Source organism: Leguminivora glycinivorella, chromosome 8 (genome assembly GCF_023078275.1).
Source record: "Leguminivora glycinivorella isolate SPB_JAAS2020 chromosome 8, LegGlyc_1.1, whole genome shotgun sequence".
Lineage (NCBI taxonomy): Eukaryota > Metazoa > Arthropoda > Insecta > Lepidoptera > Tortricidae > Leguminivora > Leguminivora glycinivorella.
In genome coordinates, this window is record NC_062978.1 from 26,591,734 (window position 1) to 26,605,186 (window position 13,453).

Genomic DNA, 13,453 nt, shown 5'->3' on the forward strand with positions numbered 1-13,453 from the left:
GGGAGCTCGGGGGGCGAAGCCCCCCGCATGAAAGAAAGATCAAAGTTGTATTTAGAATAAGTTGATTTAGGGTTTTCTTGTGACCCTTAAGAGTAACGAAAAGGAGGGCTCGGGGGGCGAAGCCCCCCGCATAAAAGAAAGATCAACGTAGTATTTAAAATAAGTTGGGTTAGGGTTTTCTTGTGACCCTTAAGAGTAACGAAAAGGGGGGCTCGGGGGGCGAAGCCCCCCGCATAAAAGAAAGATCAACGTTGTATTTAAAATAAGTTGGGTAATGGGTTTTTTGTGACCCTTAAGAGCAAATAAAGGGGGGCTCGGCAAAAAAGAAATACTTAAATTTTGTTTGAATTAGTTGAAATGTGACAATATTTTCTAATCGAGTCAAACAAAATCCCACTAGCTGAGAGCTTCAAAACAATGTATGGCGAAAGTATGTCTCTCTAATGTCTTCAAAAAGTCCGCGATGGCACATGTCTATATTGTCTATCTTTAACGGATAACTTACTAGGTATAAACATTTTTATGATAATACCGTAATAAGAAGGTAGCCGCTAGTTATTATTAAGTAGCAATTAGCAATAAGTACACGTTAAGCCACAAATGGCATGTAAAATCCGACTACTTGAAATAAATTTATAAATAAATGTTTAAAGTATTTCATTATTAATGACTAAAAATATAAAATAAATTAATAGTTTAAAAAACACTATAAAACACGCTTTTATAAATGCACGTAAAAGCCAAAAATAAATTATGGATCGTTCAAGTTGTCTCTATTTGTGAGCTGATGTTTAAAAACTATGTGCTTTTAATTATAATATTTGATTGTAAAAGCGTGGGGCGCTGGAACAGGAAAGACTTTCTTGTAAACAAATACTAATCCGAACTTCCTGGCGAATGAAGTTGCATAAGAACATAACGTTTACATATGCCGCCTAAGGGTTACCAAAGAGAACCAAAGATATCTCGTCCACGAACAAGAACTCTGCATCCTGTCACTGTAGACACTTTCCCCTTTTGTACTTTGAATACCGGAAAAAAGCGGCGTTCTAAGTGTCGGTGACTGTTGACTCTCCTCGCTACTAGCGCATATTTTGTCTGAGTTCGACAAACTGGTACCTACTTTGAACACTGACTTTTAATTGATTTGACTGTTTAATGTAGAACCTACTCTAGTCATGCTGCAACTCCAGTTAGCGCGTCAATCTGTGTAACCTCCTTCCCGTAACATAGCATAATTTGATTTATCAGCAAGTTATACAAAAAGTATTTCCTGTTCCAGCGCCCCACGCTTTTACAATCAAATATTATAATTAAAAGCACATAGTTTTTAAACATCAGCTCACAAATAGAGACAACTTGAACGATCCATAATTTATTTTTGGCTTTTACGTGCATTTATAAAAGCGTGTTTTATAGTGTTTTTTAAACTATTAATTTATTTTTTCCTTTAGGAGCGATTATTTCCGAAAATATTAATATTATCAAAAAACGATCTTAGTAAACCCTTATTCATTTTTAAATACCTATCCCACAATATATCACACGTTGGGGTTGGAATGAAAAAAAAATATCAGCCTCACTTTACATTTACCCTAACAAAACATTTTTTTTATTTTTTATTTTTGCACTTTGTTGGCGTGATTGATATACATATTGGTACCAAATTTCAGCTTTCTAGTGCTAACAGTTACTGAGATTATCCGCGGACGGACGGACAGACAGACAGACATGGCGAAACTATAAGGGTTCCTAGTTAGCTACGGAACCCTAAAAAGACATAAAATTAGTAATACATGAAATGTGTCACAATTTTCATCAGCCTTTTTAAAATTAGCAGAAACACAAATAATTATAGCATAGATATAAAGGAACAATGTGCATTGTCTAAAATAATTTCGAATTTATGTTAGACCAATGAGCGTGTATGAGATACGTTATAAAAGTGGTTTATCAGGATCGTAGCAAATGGAAATCCGTGATCACTGCCCACTTCTCTAGGAAACAGGCGTGATGTATGTTAGAACTTCATCTCTACACCCTGTTTTTATTGAATTCCGTTAACTTTAAGGGAAGATTCTTTAGTTCAAATACAATCAATTTCTCTAAGAAACTAGCCTTTTTTAACTCTTATACGGTTATCGAATTATTAAGATAAATAATTTAATTACGGAACACGTGTGTGGCATCCCTTACTACTTCCTAATGTTATTTGTTTTGACACTTTTGACAATGACTTTAATGTTATGATTAAGGGCCTCTCACACTATTTTTTTCGTTTGTAACAAAAAGCGTTATACAGGATGGTTCCTGATGATCAACCTAATTGCGTGTTGATTTTAACGGAAAACAATAAAAACACGGTGTATTGCGTTTTAAGCATAATGAGCGTCTCTGTAATAGAAAACCACAATTTTATTTGAACACTCTCTCGGAAACTACATGTCCACACTTATTTCTCGTTTTGTTGGTTTTCGCCACATTTATCATTCTGTGTGGTAGCCCCTTCTCATAGATTAAATCATACTTCAGTATGAGTAGATAATGTCGCAGCGAAATGGCCAAAACAGAGATTTCATCAAATCACTAAGGGATATGATCAAATCACGCAGGATGTCAAAATGGCGAATCTATTTTATCATTTTTCTAGAAAATTTCAGTCATTTGACTAAATCCCTTACTCTGTTTAGTGAAATCACAAAATCGACCAACAGACACGCCACGTTTTGTCATTTCACTAGATTTGTTTAAGGATTTGATAAAATCCCTGAACCACGTCAGTAAGTTGACGAAACGAGCTTATAAAGTCAACTAGTTTTATCATTTCGCTATATAGAATAAGTGAAGAAACAAAGCTAAAAATGTTTCATTTTAAATTATTTTCATATTTATTAAAACATTTTGTCTTTTCACTGAACTTGCTTAGCGAAATGATAAAACTAGTTGACTTTATAAGCTCGTTTCGTCAACTTACTGACGTGGTTCAGGGATTTTATCAAATCCCTAAACAAATCTAGTGAAATGATAAAACGTGGCGTGTCTATTGGCCGATTTTGTGATATCACTAAACAGAGTCAGGATTTAGTCAAATGACTGAAATTTTCTAGAGAAATGATGAAATGGATTCGCCATTTTGACATCCTGCGTGATTTGATCAAATCCCTTAGAGATTTGATCAAATCTCTGTTTTGGCCATTTCCCTGCGACATATATACCACTTATAAAATTTATTTAATTTTGGCAGTAGCAGCATTTTTGGCACATAAACTGCCGTTGGTGTTTTTTAGTCGGTCTGAAAGTAGTTTTGTAAATTTTGAATTTATTCTTGAACTAAAGGGCCACTTGTACCGGGGTTAACCCACCATTTTATATTGAATTTGACAGATAACAGCCCACTAACCCTGAGTTAAGTGGTTAGTGCGTGGGCTAAAAATACTTGCTAACATCGGTTTCGCAACCGAAGCGGATCTCGTCTCAGCTCTTAAAATTAATATTCAAGAGTATTCAAATGACATTTTTTACGAATGTGTATTTTTTAAAGAACCCTAATACTGTAGGTGTCCTTCGGGAAATAGTACGTTGCTCCTGGAATGTTATGTATGAAAATCTTGGCTAATGGAAGATTTTTTTTTAAATTGGGACATGTACATTGTAGGCCGAAGTTATTTTTCATCAACCCTCCCCACTGCCCCCATAAAGAGCCGAAAATGCGGTTTTTATCGATTTCTGACAAAACCGTTGAATGTATCTTCAAGAAAAAGCGTGTAAGAACAAAGTAATCCTAAATTTTACTATACAAATTTCTGACAAATTGATAAAAAATAACTTCGGTCTATAACGTACATATTCCAATTAAAAAAACATCTTCCATTAATTATGTCGTAATTTTAGCTTGTTTTAATAGCCTCGGTAGGCATTCCGCAGTCCAGGCGTCCTCACTCTTACGGCCCAGCCACGAGCTTGGTCTAGGCGCGACAGCGGTGAGCGGGACCATACGTGCGAATGAAAAGTCCCATCTCTGTGTCTCGCTTCAATGTATGGCCGCCGCTCGCCGCTGTCGCGCTTAGACCGATGTCGTGGCTGAGCCGTTAGGTAATAGCCGCACAGAGACAGTGGACATGACATGTATCGGTCGGACCACAGATACAGTAAGGAAGTAGATAGGAGGGTCCATATTGGCTCATATAAAATTATTTGTTATAAAATTATTGTTTATACCGATTTGTGCTCCGAATGATCATTTCTCATAATTTTACTTATCATAATTTTGTTTCATTATTATGGACATGCCGGCGATTTTAATTGAATACGTATGTGGCAAGTTCTTGAACGCACACACTTGTAGATGAACGCTCCTATTCCACAATGCAGCATTTCCATGACTGTGTACAGTGAGCTGCGAAGTTGCATGGAGAAATTATGAGTGAATTCATTGATAAATTCGCCATGCACTTTGGCCGCTCACTGTACATGAAAACGACTAGCGAGTTTTTATTGAATTCTGTTAACTTCGGCACATAGTTAGGTCCATTATAGGAAACAAAATAGGACTAACTGTCCTATTTGGTTTTTTGATTCGTATTTTTTTCTGAAAAACACCATACACCTGTGATAGATGTTAAATCAATTGTTGTTATGAAACGGGCTTTGTGTGTTCGATGTGCGATTGACATGTCATAGTTTTGACACTTACTTAGCCCGTTTCTCAATCAGAAATTGAAGTAACATCTATTGCAGGTTTTTTTTAGAAAAAATAAAAATTTAAGAAAACTAACTATGCCATTCTGTTTCTTATAATGGACCTAACTATATGCCGAAGTTAACGGAATTCAATAAAGACACGGTGTATTACGTTCCATGCTAACGACTGCGACACGTCCGCCGGCGACGGGTTGTCCGCTTTTTTTGGTATTACATGGTCTGAGGATCGGACACTATTACTTTATGATATGAGTAATCTGTGAAATCGAGTATCTTGCGAAAGATACTTGCAATTCATATTAGATGGCTAAGTTACTTGACTTCAGAGTTGAAATATTGATATTGATTGCGAAGTTGCTTGACTTCAGCGTAGAAATATTGATATTATTGATAAGTTACCTGACTTCATCGTAGAACTATTGATATTGATTGCGGACTTACTTGACTTCGGCATCTATCATTTTGTTATGATGTCAAAAGCTTGTAATTACTCAGTTACTTTATATATTTCTACCTGACTTATTAAGTAGAAATTGGATTTAAAAATAACTGCTGTCCATGTTTTTCTCATAATTATCTGATGCTTTATTTCGTGCATGGTATAAAATATTTTATTTTAACTACAGTCAAGTTCCCTATTATTATAATTAAGGAAGACTATAACTTTCATTATTTTTTGTCTTCGAGTATTTAGGAACCTACCTACTGTACTTAATTAATATTGTGCGTTCCACGGGAAATCGCTTTCGAGGTTTTTTTTGTTATTTAAATAGTCTCTTACAACGTAAGTAATTGATTAAGTTTAATGAGTATTTTTGAACTCTTCCTGACAGAAAAACCTCTTAAACCTATTAATCTTAAGACAACTTGCATTCAAACACAACCAGAGCTTCTTTTCCGTGGATTACTCCAATATTGCATTTATATTAAAACCTAATTTACACAAGCGTGACATACACTACATTAAAGGCATCTATCTAAAAATGTATACATTGTATACATATACTAGCGGTCCGCCCCGGCTGCGCACGGGGCTATCATAAACATGGTTACTATTAAGTTACGTATAATGAAATAGTAAAATATGCTTATTTTTAATTACAATTTCATTAGTCAGTTTCATCAATTTATTCAGGTAGTTTTCATTAATTAATTTTCATAGTTAAATACGGGTAATTATTATTAAATAATCAGACATAAACAGCGTTGTAGAGTTGTTTATAACGAAACACTAAAACATTAACTTTTTAATTACATTTTCATTAATCCATTTCATAAATTAATTCAGACAATTTTCATTGAATAAATTCATAAATTAATTCAGGTATTTATTAAATAATCAGATTAAGGTACTTCAAATAATCTCATAAATTAATTCAGACAATTATTATTATTATATAATCAGATTAAGGTACTTATCTCTGTTCGTGGCGCTGGTAGAACTAAAAGTGACTGCTCGCCGACGAGCAGTCCCTTTTATAACCAGTCCAGGTAAACTTGCCAGACCGACCCGGTTTCTTTGTCTACCGACATTATTGCCATAAATTTAAATGTTTGAGAGAAACGTACCTTAAAATGTTACAATTATTAAATATTATAATGGCAAATCCAACACGGCCATACTGACAAGTACTTCGATCTCGAAGTACAAAAGTATTTACATAATTATATATCTTAATCTAACTCTAACACTAAGTAGCCACAAGCCTTGTCATGTAAGCCCCATCACCTGCTGCCCGTGAAGCCAGGCAAACATCAGACTTGTGACCGACCAGCATTTTTTGTAGCTGTGGGCCCTGGCATGAAAGCTCCGTCACCTGTTGCGACATGACGTCGAGCAATCATCAGACACACAACCGACCAACAGTATTTTTGTAGCTGTGGGCCCTGGCATGAAAGCTCCGTCACCTGTTGCGACATGACGTCGAGCAATCATCAGACACACAACCGACCAACAGTATTTTTGTAGCTGTGGGCCCTGGCATGAAAGCTCCGTCACCTGTTGCGACATGACGTCGAGCAATCATCAGACACACAACCGACCAACAGTATTTTTGTAGCTGTGGGCCCTGGCATGAAAGCTCCGTCACCTGTTGCGACATGACGTCGAGCAATCATCAGACACACAACCGACCAACAGTATTTTTGTAGCTATGTGCCCTGGCATGAAAGCTCCGTCACCTGCTGCACCATGACGTCAAGCAATCATCAGACACATAACCGACCAGCAGTATATATACAATTGACAACATTTCATATTTTTGAGTACTACTTTTTATTGTTTGGTTTGAAAGAACTCAATACTAAAAGATACACGTATTTTTTAATTTTTCCAAAAACTGCTATTTTAATGAGAAAATCCCTTATTACTACATCGAGCAGAAAGAGCTTAAGAAGACACAGCTTTATGACTTCACATGTGTTGTTTCATACACCTAAGAAAACGACAAAATCATTTCCAAAAAAAAAGTTAAACAGTCCGGTGTGTCTGACTGTCAAGTGTCACTGTCAAACTCAAGTGACTTCCTAACTGGAAGTTTTTTTGTTATAGTGACAGCTCTAAATCAGCTATTGACGTCACTTCCCCATTAAACTATTTTTTAAGATTTTTTTTTTAATTCTAAAAATACGGGGAAAAAAAATATTAATATATCTCGAAATGGTTTTCGACTTATGGACACTGAAAATTTTGAAACGTTGTCAATTATACGTAGTATATAATATATATTACACATTTTATTACATACGTATATATCGTCGGTGAGATTGCCAATTCCGCTATGTGCATTTTAGCTACTTTTCAGGAGAGACAAAAAATCGATTTACTAGAGAATTAGGTACAAACATCATTTCAATTCGTATCCAAAATGTGTCAAAAATAGCAAGAAATATGTTGTGTGAAAAAAAATGGGAAATAATAAATCACAAATTAAGATATACTCGTTTTTCTTAATTTTGTGCACATATGGGTATTGGTTTTGAGCTTACTAAATAGTGTGTAAGTGTTGCTTTTCCCATGTCCTACCATGAAGTACTTATGTTTCATAGGCGTTAAAATATTATTTTTGTATCATAACAATATGTTTTTATTTACTTAAATATTTCTTTGTACATTAATTTCTAATTTAAACAACGCTTTATCTATCAAAAATAGTTTTAGAATACTAAAAAATCATTTCAAACATAAACCACAAAAAGTAGCTCTGTGGAAAATCCTACTGAGTTACGGAGAAATTTCGTCAATATTTACTTATTTTACTACTAAAGTGGTAGGTTATTTTTTATTCTGGCAACATAATAATGTCTTGCCGTGTGCGCCATATTGGTTATTTGTTGTCAGTCGCACGCCACAACTCGTGAAGGAAGTATTTGTTCGAGCGTGTTTTAGAGGTCCGTTTCTGAGTTCCACATAGTGACTACGTTTTCGAAGGTATATTGTATATTTTATTAAGAAACTACCTGTTCATATTACTAGTTAGTTTATCTATTTTAATAATATATAACGTTTATGGGAAGAGTTTGTATAATTTAATTTACAACCAGAATTTTGTTTCTCAAAGGCGTAACCGTTACGTTCCATTGAGAAATATTGTTTCTCAGTGGATGAAAAAGTAACTCAGTGGAACGATAAAGCCGCGTTATAAGTACACATTTATATTTTCATATCATATTACATTAAAAAAAATATTGTCACTCTTTTATATGGAAATTTAATTATTTTCATGAATGTGATGCAATATACAAAGAAAACAAATTACTAAATTAAGGGCCTCAATTTTCATACGTGAGGCGTAAAATGAGTCCAAAAAGTTAATATTTTGAAGACACTGAATATGTACACTTTTTCTGAAAAGGGCTCAGTTAATTTTTTATTTTTGTATTTGAGATATTAACATCCACGTAAAAAACAGTTTGCTTAATTGTTTGACGTAGTTAAATTAGCTCCATGTTAATCGCACCCTTAGTTTTATGTTACGTTCCACTGAGAAATTGTCCTAGCATTTTCTTAGATGTAAATTTAAATTTTTATAAGATTTTGTTAGCCTTACCTACCTGTGAGTATGATATTATATAAATTTAACATCTTCTTTACATTTAATAGGAGTTTATAGTTAATTTTTCTACAGATGTTTATGTTTTTACGAAAAAGTTTTGAAGTTTTTTGACCACAATGTCACTCAGTGGATATGTTAAAGTGATTTTTAGAGGGTTCTTTTGTGTTTATTCTACTGTCTTTTTAAAATTTAAGTTCATTTTGTTTTGATTTCTAATATTAATAAAAGATTTCACATATATACGTCTTTTTTGTTATTTTTATACATTAGTAAGTTTGTAACTCAGTGGATCACCCAGCTCCAGAAACACCGATTAAAGTTAATTTTTTCTCAGTTCTTACAAAAATGCTACTAATTTCATTGAATTTTATGTAGATGAATGACTAATGAACACGAAAAAACAATTATTATTGTTAGAATAAGTATATTCTTGTATGGTAACATCAAATAAGTTAAGAGACTGATTGTCTTTGACACATGTTTGACATGTATGTAACTTCCTCTTCCGTTTAACGGTTAACTGAATAAACGCGTGTGCTCATAGCTCCGGAATTAAATAAAACCTTGTTTTATTTTATAATAGGTTATGGGCCCAGTTATGCCCATTAGGGACTAGTAAAAAGTTAGTTTTAGGTAGCTAGCATCAGATCAGTGCCAGAACGTTAATTTTTTTTAAAAGTGGTTTGTGATTCGACATCATGACGTCAAATTCGTTCCTGACCAACGTTCCCAAGTTGAAGGGACGTGAGAATTATCGGGAATGGGCTTTTGCAGTGGAGAATTTGTTGATTTTGGAAGGCACGGGAGATTCAATAAAGACTGAACCCGACACATCAGCAGCCACAAGTGATGCAAAAGCAAAGGCTAAATTGATTTTAACGATCGATCCATCGCTGTATGTTCACATAAAGGAAGCAAAAACAACTAAAGAGCTGTGGACGAAGCTACAGAAGATGTTTGATGACTCCGGTTTTTCCATGTAAATATGAAGTGACATTGAAAGATGTTTTGTGCGTACCTAACCTTAGCACGAATCTCATATCAGTGAGCCAGTTAATTAAGAATGACAATGAAATCAGGTTCGGGAAGAAAAACTGCTTTGTTTACAATAAAAACAGAGAACTTGTGGCCGTGGCGGACTTGATTGACGGTGTATACAGATTGATCATGGACGAAAGTAAACTTTGTTTGTTTACGTCAAACTCGGCAACTAGTGAAGTGTGGCACCGTAGAACTGGACACTTGAATATGAAATCACTCGATATGATGAGAGATGGTGCTGTCAATGGCATATCATACAGTGGGAAGTCGAATTTCAGCAAGAATACGTGCACTGTGTGTTGTCAAGGGAAGCAGGCCCGTCTTCCATTTAATCACACAGGAACACGAAGCAGCCAGCTATTGGAATTAGTGCATGCAGATGTATGTGGACCTATGGAAACAACCTCAATTGGCGGATCAAGGTATTTCCTAATTCTAATAGATGATTACTCACGTATGGCATTTGTATACTTTCTGAAAGCTAAAAGTGAATCATTTAAATGTTTTAAAGAATTTAGAGCCATGGTTGAAAATCAGAAAGGTAGAAAAATCCAGTATTTTAGGACAGATAATGGACTTGAGTTCTGTAGCAATGAGTTTGAGACTTATTTGAAGGAAGCCGGTATAGTGCATCAAAAGTCTAATCCCTACACTTCAGAACAGAATGGCCTGGCAGAACGTTCTCTTCGCACGGTGGTGGAACGAGCTCGCTGCTTGTTATTTGATGCTAATTTAGATAAAAAGTTTTGGGCAGAGGCTACTAGTACTGCAGTTTACCTTAAAAATAGATCTGTAGCATCAGGATTAGATAACGAGACACCTTTTGAGCTTTGGACTAATACCAAGCCAGATTTGAGCCATGTCCGGATTTTTGGCAGCCAGGTTATGGTTCATATACCTAAGGAAAGGCGACTTAAGTGGGACACTAAGTCAAAGCAAAGCATCCTAGTTGGTTTTCCAGAAAATGTCAAGGGATATAGGATTTATGATCCCATAAAAAAATGTATAAGTACAAGTAGGGATGTATATATACATGAGGATATTGAAAAGAAGTGCTCAGATGACGGAGTATCAGTTTCAGTTGGGGATACCACTCAGGAACAGGAAACTGCCTGTGACGAAACACAGGAGACAGTTATAAATAAGAGTGAACCTGATAACTCTGATCTGAACATTTCTGAAGAGTCTAATTATGACAATGCAATGTCTGACTTGGATACTACATTACAGCAGGAGGTGTCAGAGGAGGAACCTGAACTAGAACCAGTGGAAGTGGTAACCAAACGTGTCCGGAGGCAACCAGAGCGATATGGATTTACCAACTTGTGCACCTCATCGAATCCAGACCACATCACTGATCCTGTATCTGTTCGTGATGCCTTGTCTAGACCTGATAAGGATAAATGGATCGAGGCTATGCAGGATGAGTTGCAAGCGTTTGAAGAAAATCAGGCTTGGATGCCAGTGGAACAGTTACCTCCAGGTAAAACCTTAGTGCAGTGTAAGTGGGTTTTTAAAATCAAAGTGAACAGTGATAAAAGTGTGCGTTACAGAGCGCGTTTAGTGGCTAAAGGCTTCACGCAGAAGCCAGGTATAGACTATGATGAAACTTTCTCACCTGTGGTCAGACATTCCACTTTAAGACTGTTGTTTGCCTTGTCTGTATAATTGAATCTGGATGTTACACATCTAGATGTTAAAACTGCATTTTTAAATGGTTTCCTCAAAGAGGATATTTATATGTATCAACCAGATATTACTTGTGATGCTAACAAGAAAAAGGTGATAGTTAAACTTAATAAAGCTATTTATGGCTTAAAGCAATCATCTCGTTCTTGGTATGAAAGAGTTGAAAAATGTTTGTGTGAACTAGGATTTCAAAAATGTAAATTGGAACCTTACACTGGTCAAAAAGAGAAATAAAAAAACAAAGTGTGATGTAAAGCTGCATTTTTGGTATGTTATTTGGGGTCCTTGGGGGAATATAGGACTATATTTTGCAAGCAAAAAAATGGTGTGCTAACTTCGTAATTTAAAAAAAAAAGTAAAAAAATCATACCTTTTTTGGTTTTTGCCGTTTTATTAAAAAACTATGCATTTTTGGTCAAAAGTTGCTTTGTAATGTTGAAAGCGCATTAAATTCCAAACAGTTTGACATCTTTTTTATCAATGTCCGTCAAATATTTTTTGAGATATGAAGTGTCAAAAAAAGAGCATTTTTCCCCTTTCTATGAAAATATTCGTTTTGCTCATATTTTGAGACTGATATCAGCAAAACAACTCAGGCTATTACATAAATTGTAAAAAAAAATGTAGAAAATTTCACTAGCTTTCATTTAAGACCAAAAGAGTGCCAGTTATTAAAAAAAAAAGGATTATGTCATAAGTCTAGTATAACTGGATCAGAAATAATCGGTGGATGGTAATGGCCAAATGGGATAGTTTACATATATTTACAGGAGGCGTAGCGGAGAACGAATTATTATTATTTGGGGGCTGTTCAAGTATTACTCAGACACATATTTGCGTATATCAAATCAACATTTATTTAGTAAGTTAAGTTTATGGTCAGAAAGAGCTCAGGATCGCCGCTTGGCGGAAAAAAATATTTACGAGTAGAAAACCCTCATTAATTGAATCAGATTGTTCCGAAATTGTTCTTGTACGGACTGGTTTTTAAAGCATATCACTGAGGGTCAAAAACATCGATGCAATCTCACGAGCTTTGTCGTGGACGTGCCCGAATCATAGTATTCTCCGTTTAATGAAATATCAGTACATAGCATGTGTTGTATTGCACGCGCAGGTCTCTCACCGCCGCGCAGGTGTAGTCGGACCATAACTCGACAGTATACACGCTTGTACAAAAACTGAGGAGCAGCTGTCTTTTTACGCTGTCACTACATTTGGCGAATCTTCTAGCCAACATGTTTGCCCTTACTGCGGTGGCTCGCCTCTGCCTTTCTATGTCCTCCTGTTCTTTTAAACTGGACAACAAGATGTGGACAAGATATTTGACTTCGTGTACTCTCCTCAATTGAACTCCATCAAGAAAAAGAGGTGGTACATGTGTGGGCATATGTGCTGCCTCCATAAGCATAAATTCAGACTTGTCCGGATTGTATCTCATGTTATGCTGGCTGGCGTATCTCTCGCATTCTACAAGTAACTTACGCATAACTCCCACCGATGGTGCTAGTAGGACCATATCGTCTGCATACTGCATATGCGATGTGATTTATCATTTGCCCATTGATGGAGCAGCCAACCTCGGTACTGGTCAAAGCCTGCGACAGCCCATCCATGTACACGCTGAAGAGAGCTGGAGACATACTGCCTCCTTGTCTCATGCCACAGTTTAGCCCACTGGCTGTGGACAGAGTTGACTTCCATCTTACTACGTTCTTCTGCTGGGAATACCACTTCTCCAGTATCTTAATAATTGGCGTGGGCGCTTTCTTTTCCCGTAGTTTATTCCACAGCAATTGGTGGTCAAATACAACTCAAGTGGACTTTCTATCACTACAGGAGTTGTGCCATCAAGATGAACAGAACCAGGACCCTCAAAAAGGAAAAAGTAAAATGTAACAAATTCTGTTTTATTTTTCTAATTTACTAAACTTCAAAATTTTACTGTATTTATTTCTTCATTAGTA

At 35.7% G+C, this 13,453-nt stretch overlaps 1 protein-coding gene across 1 annotated transcript; it reads left to right on the forward strand.

Moving 5' to 3' along the window:
- The first annotated feature begins 9,740 nt into the window (after window positions 1-9,740).
- On the forward strand, window positions 9,741-11,687 carry LOC125229076 (uncharacterized mitochondrial protein AtMg00820-like). The gene is made up of 2 exons (XM_048133853.1): window positions 9,741-10,219; window positions 11,028-11,687. Exons 1-2 carry the CDS (start codon window positions 10,181-10,183, stop codon window positions 11,463-11,465), a joined length of 477 nt encoding a protein of 158 aa, XP_047989810.1. The 5' UTR covers window positions 9,741-10,180; the 3' UTR covers window positions 11,466-11,687.
- The last annotated feature ends 1,766 nt before the right edge of the window (window positions 11,688-13,453 follow it).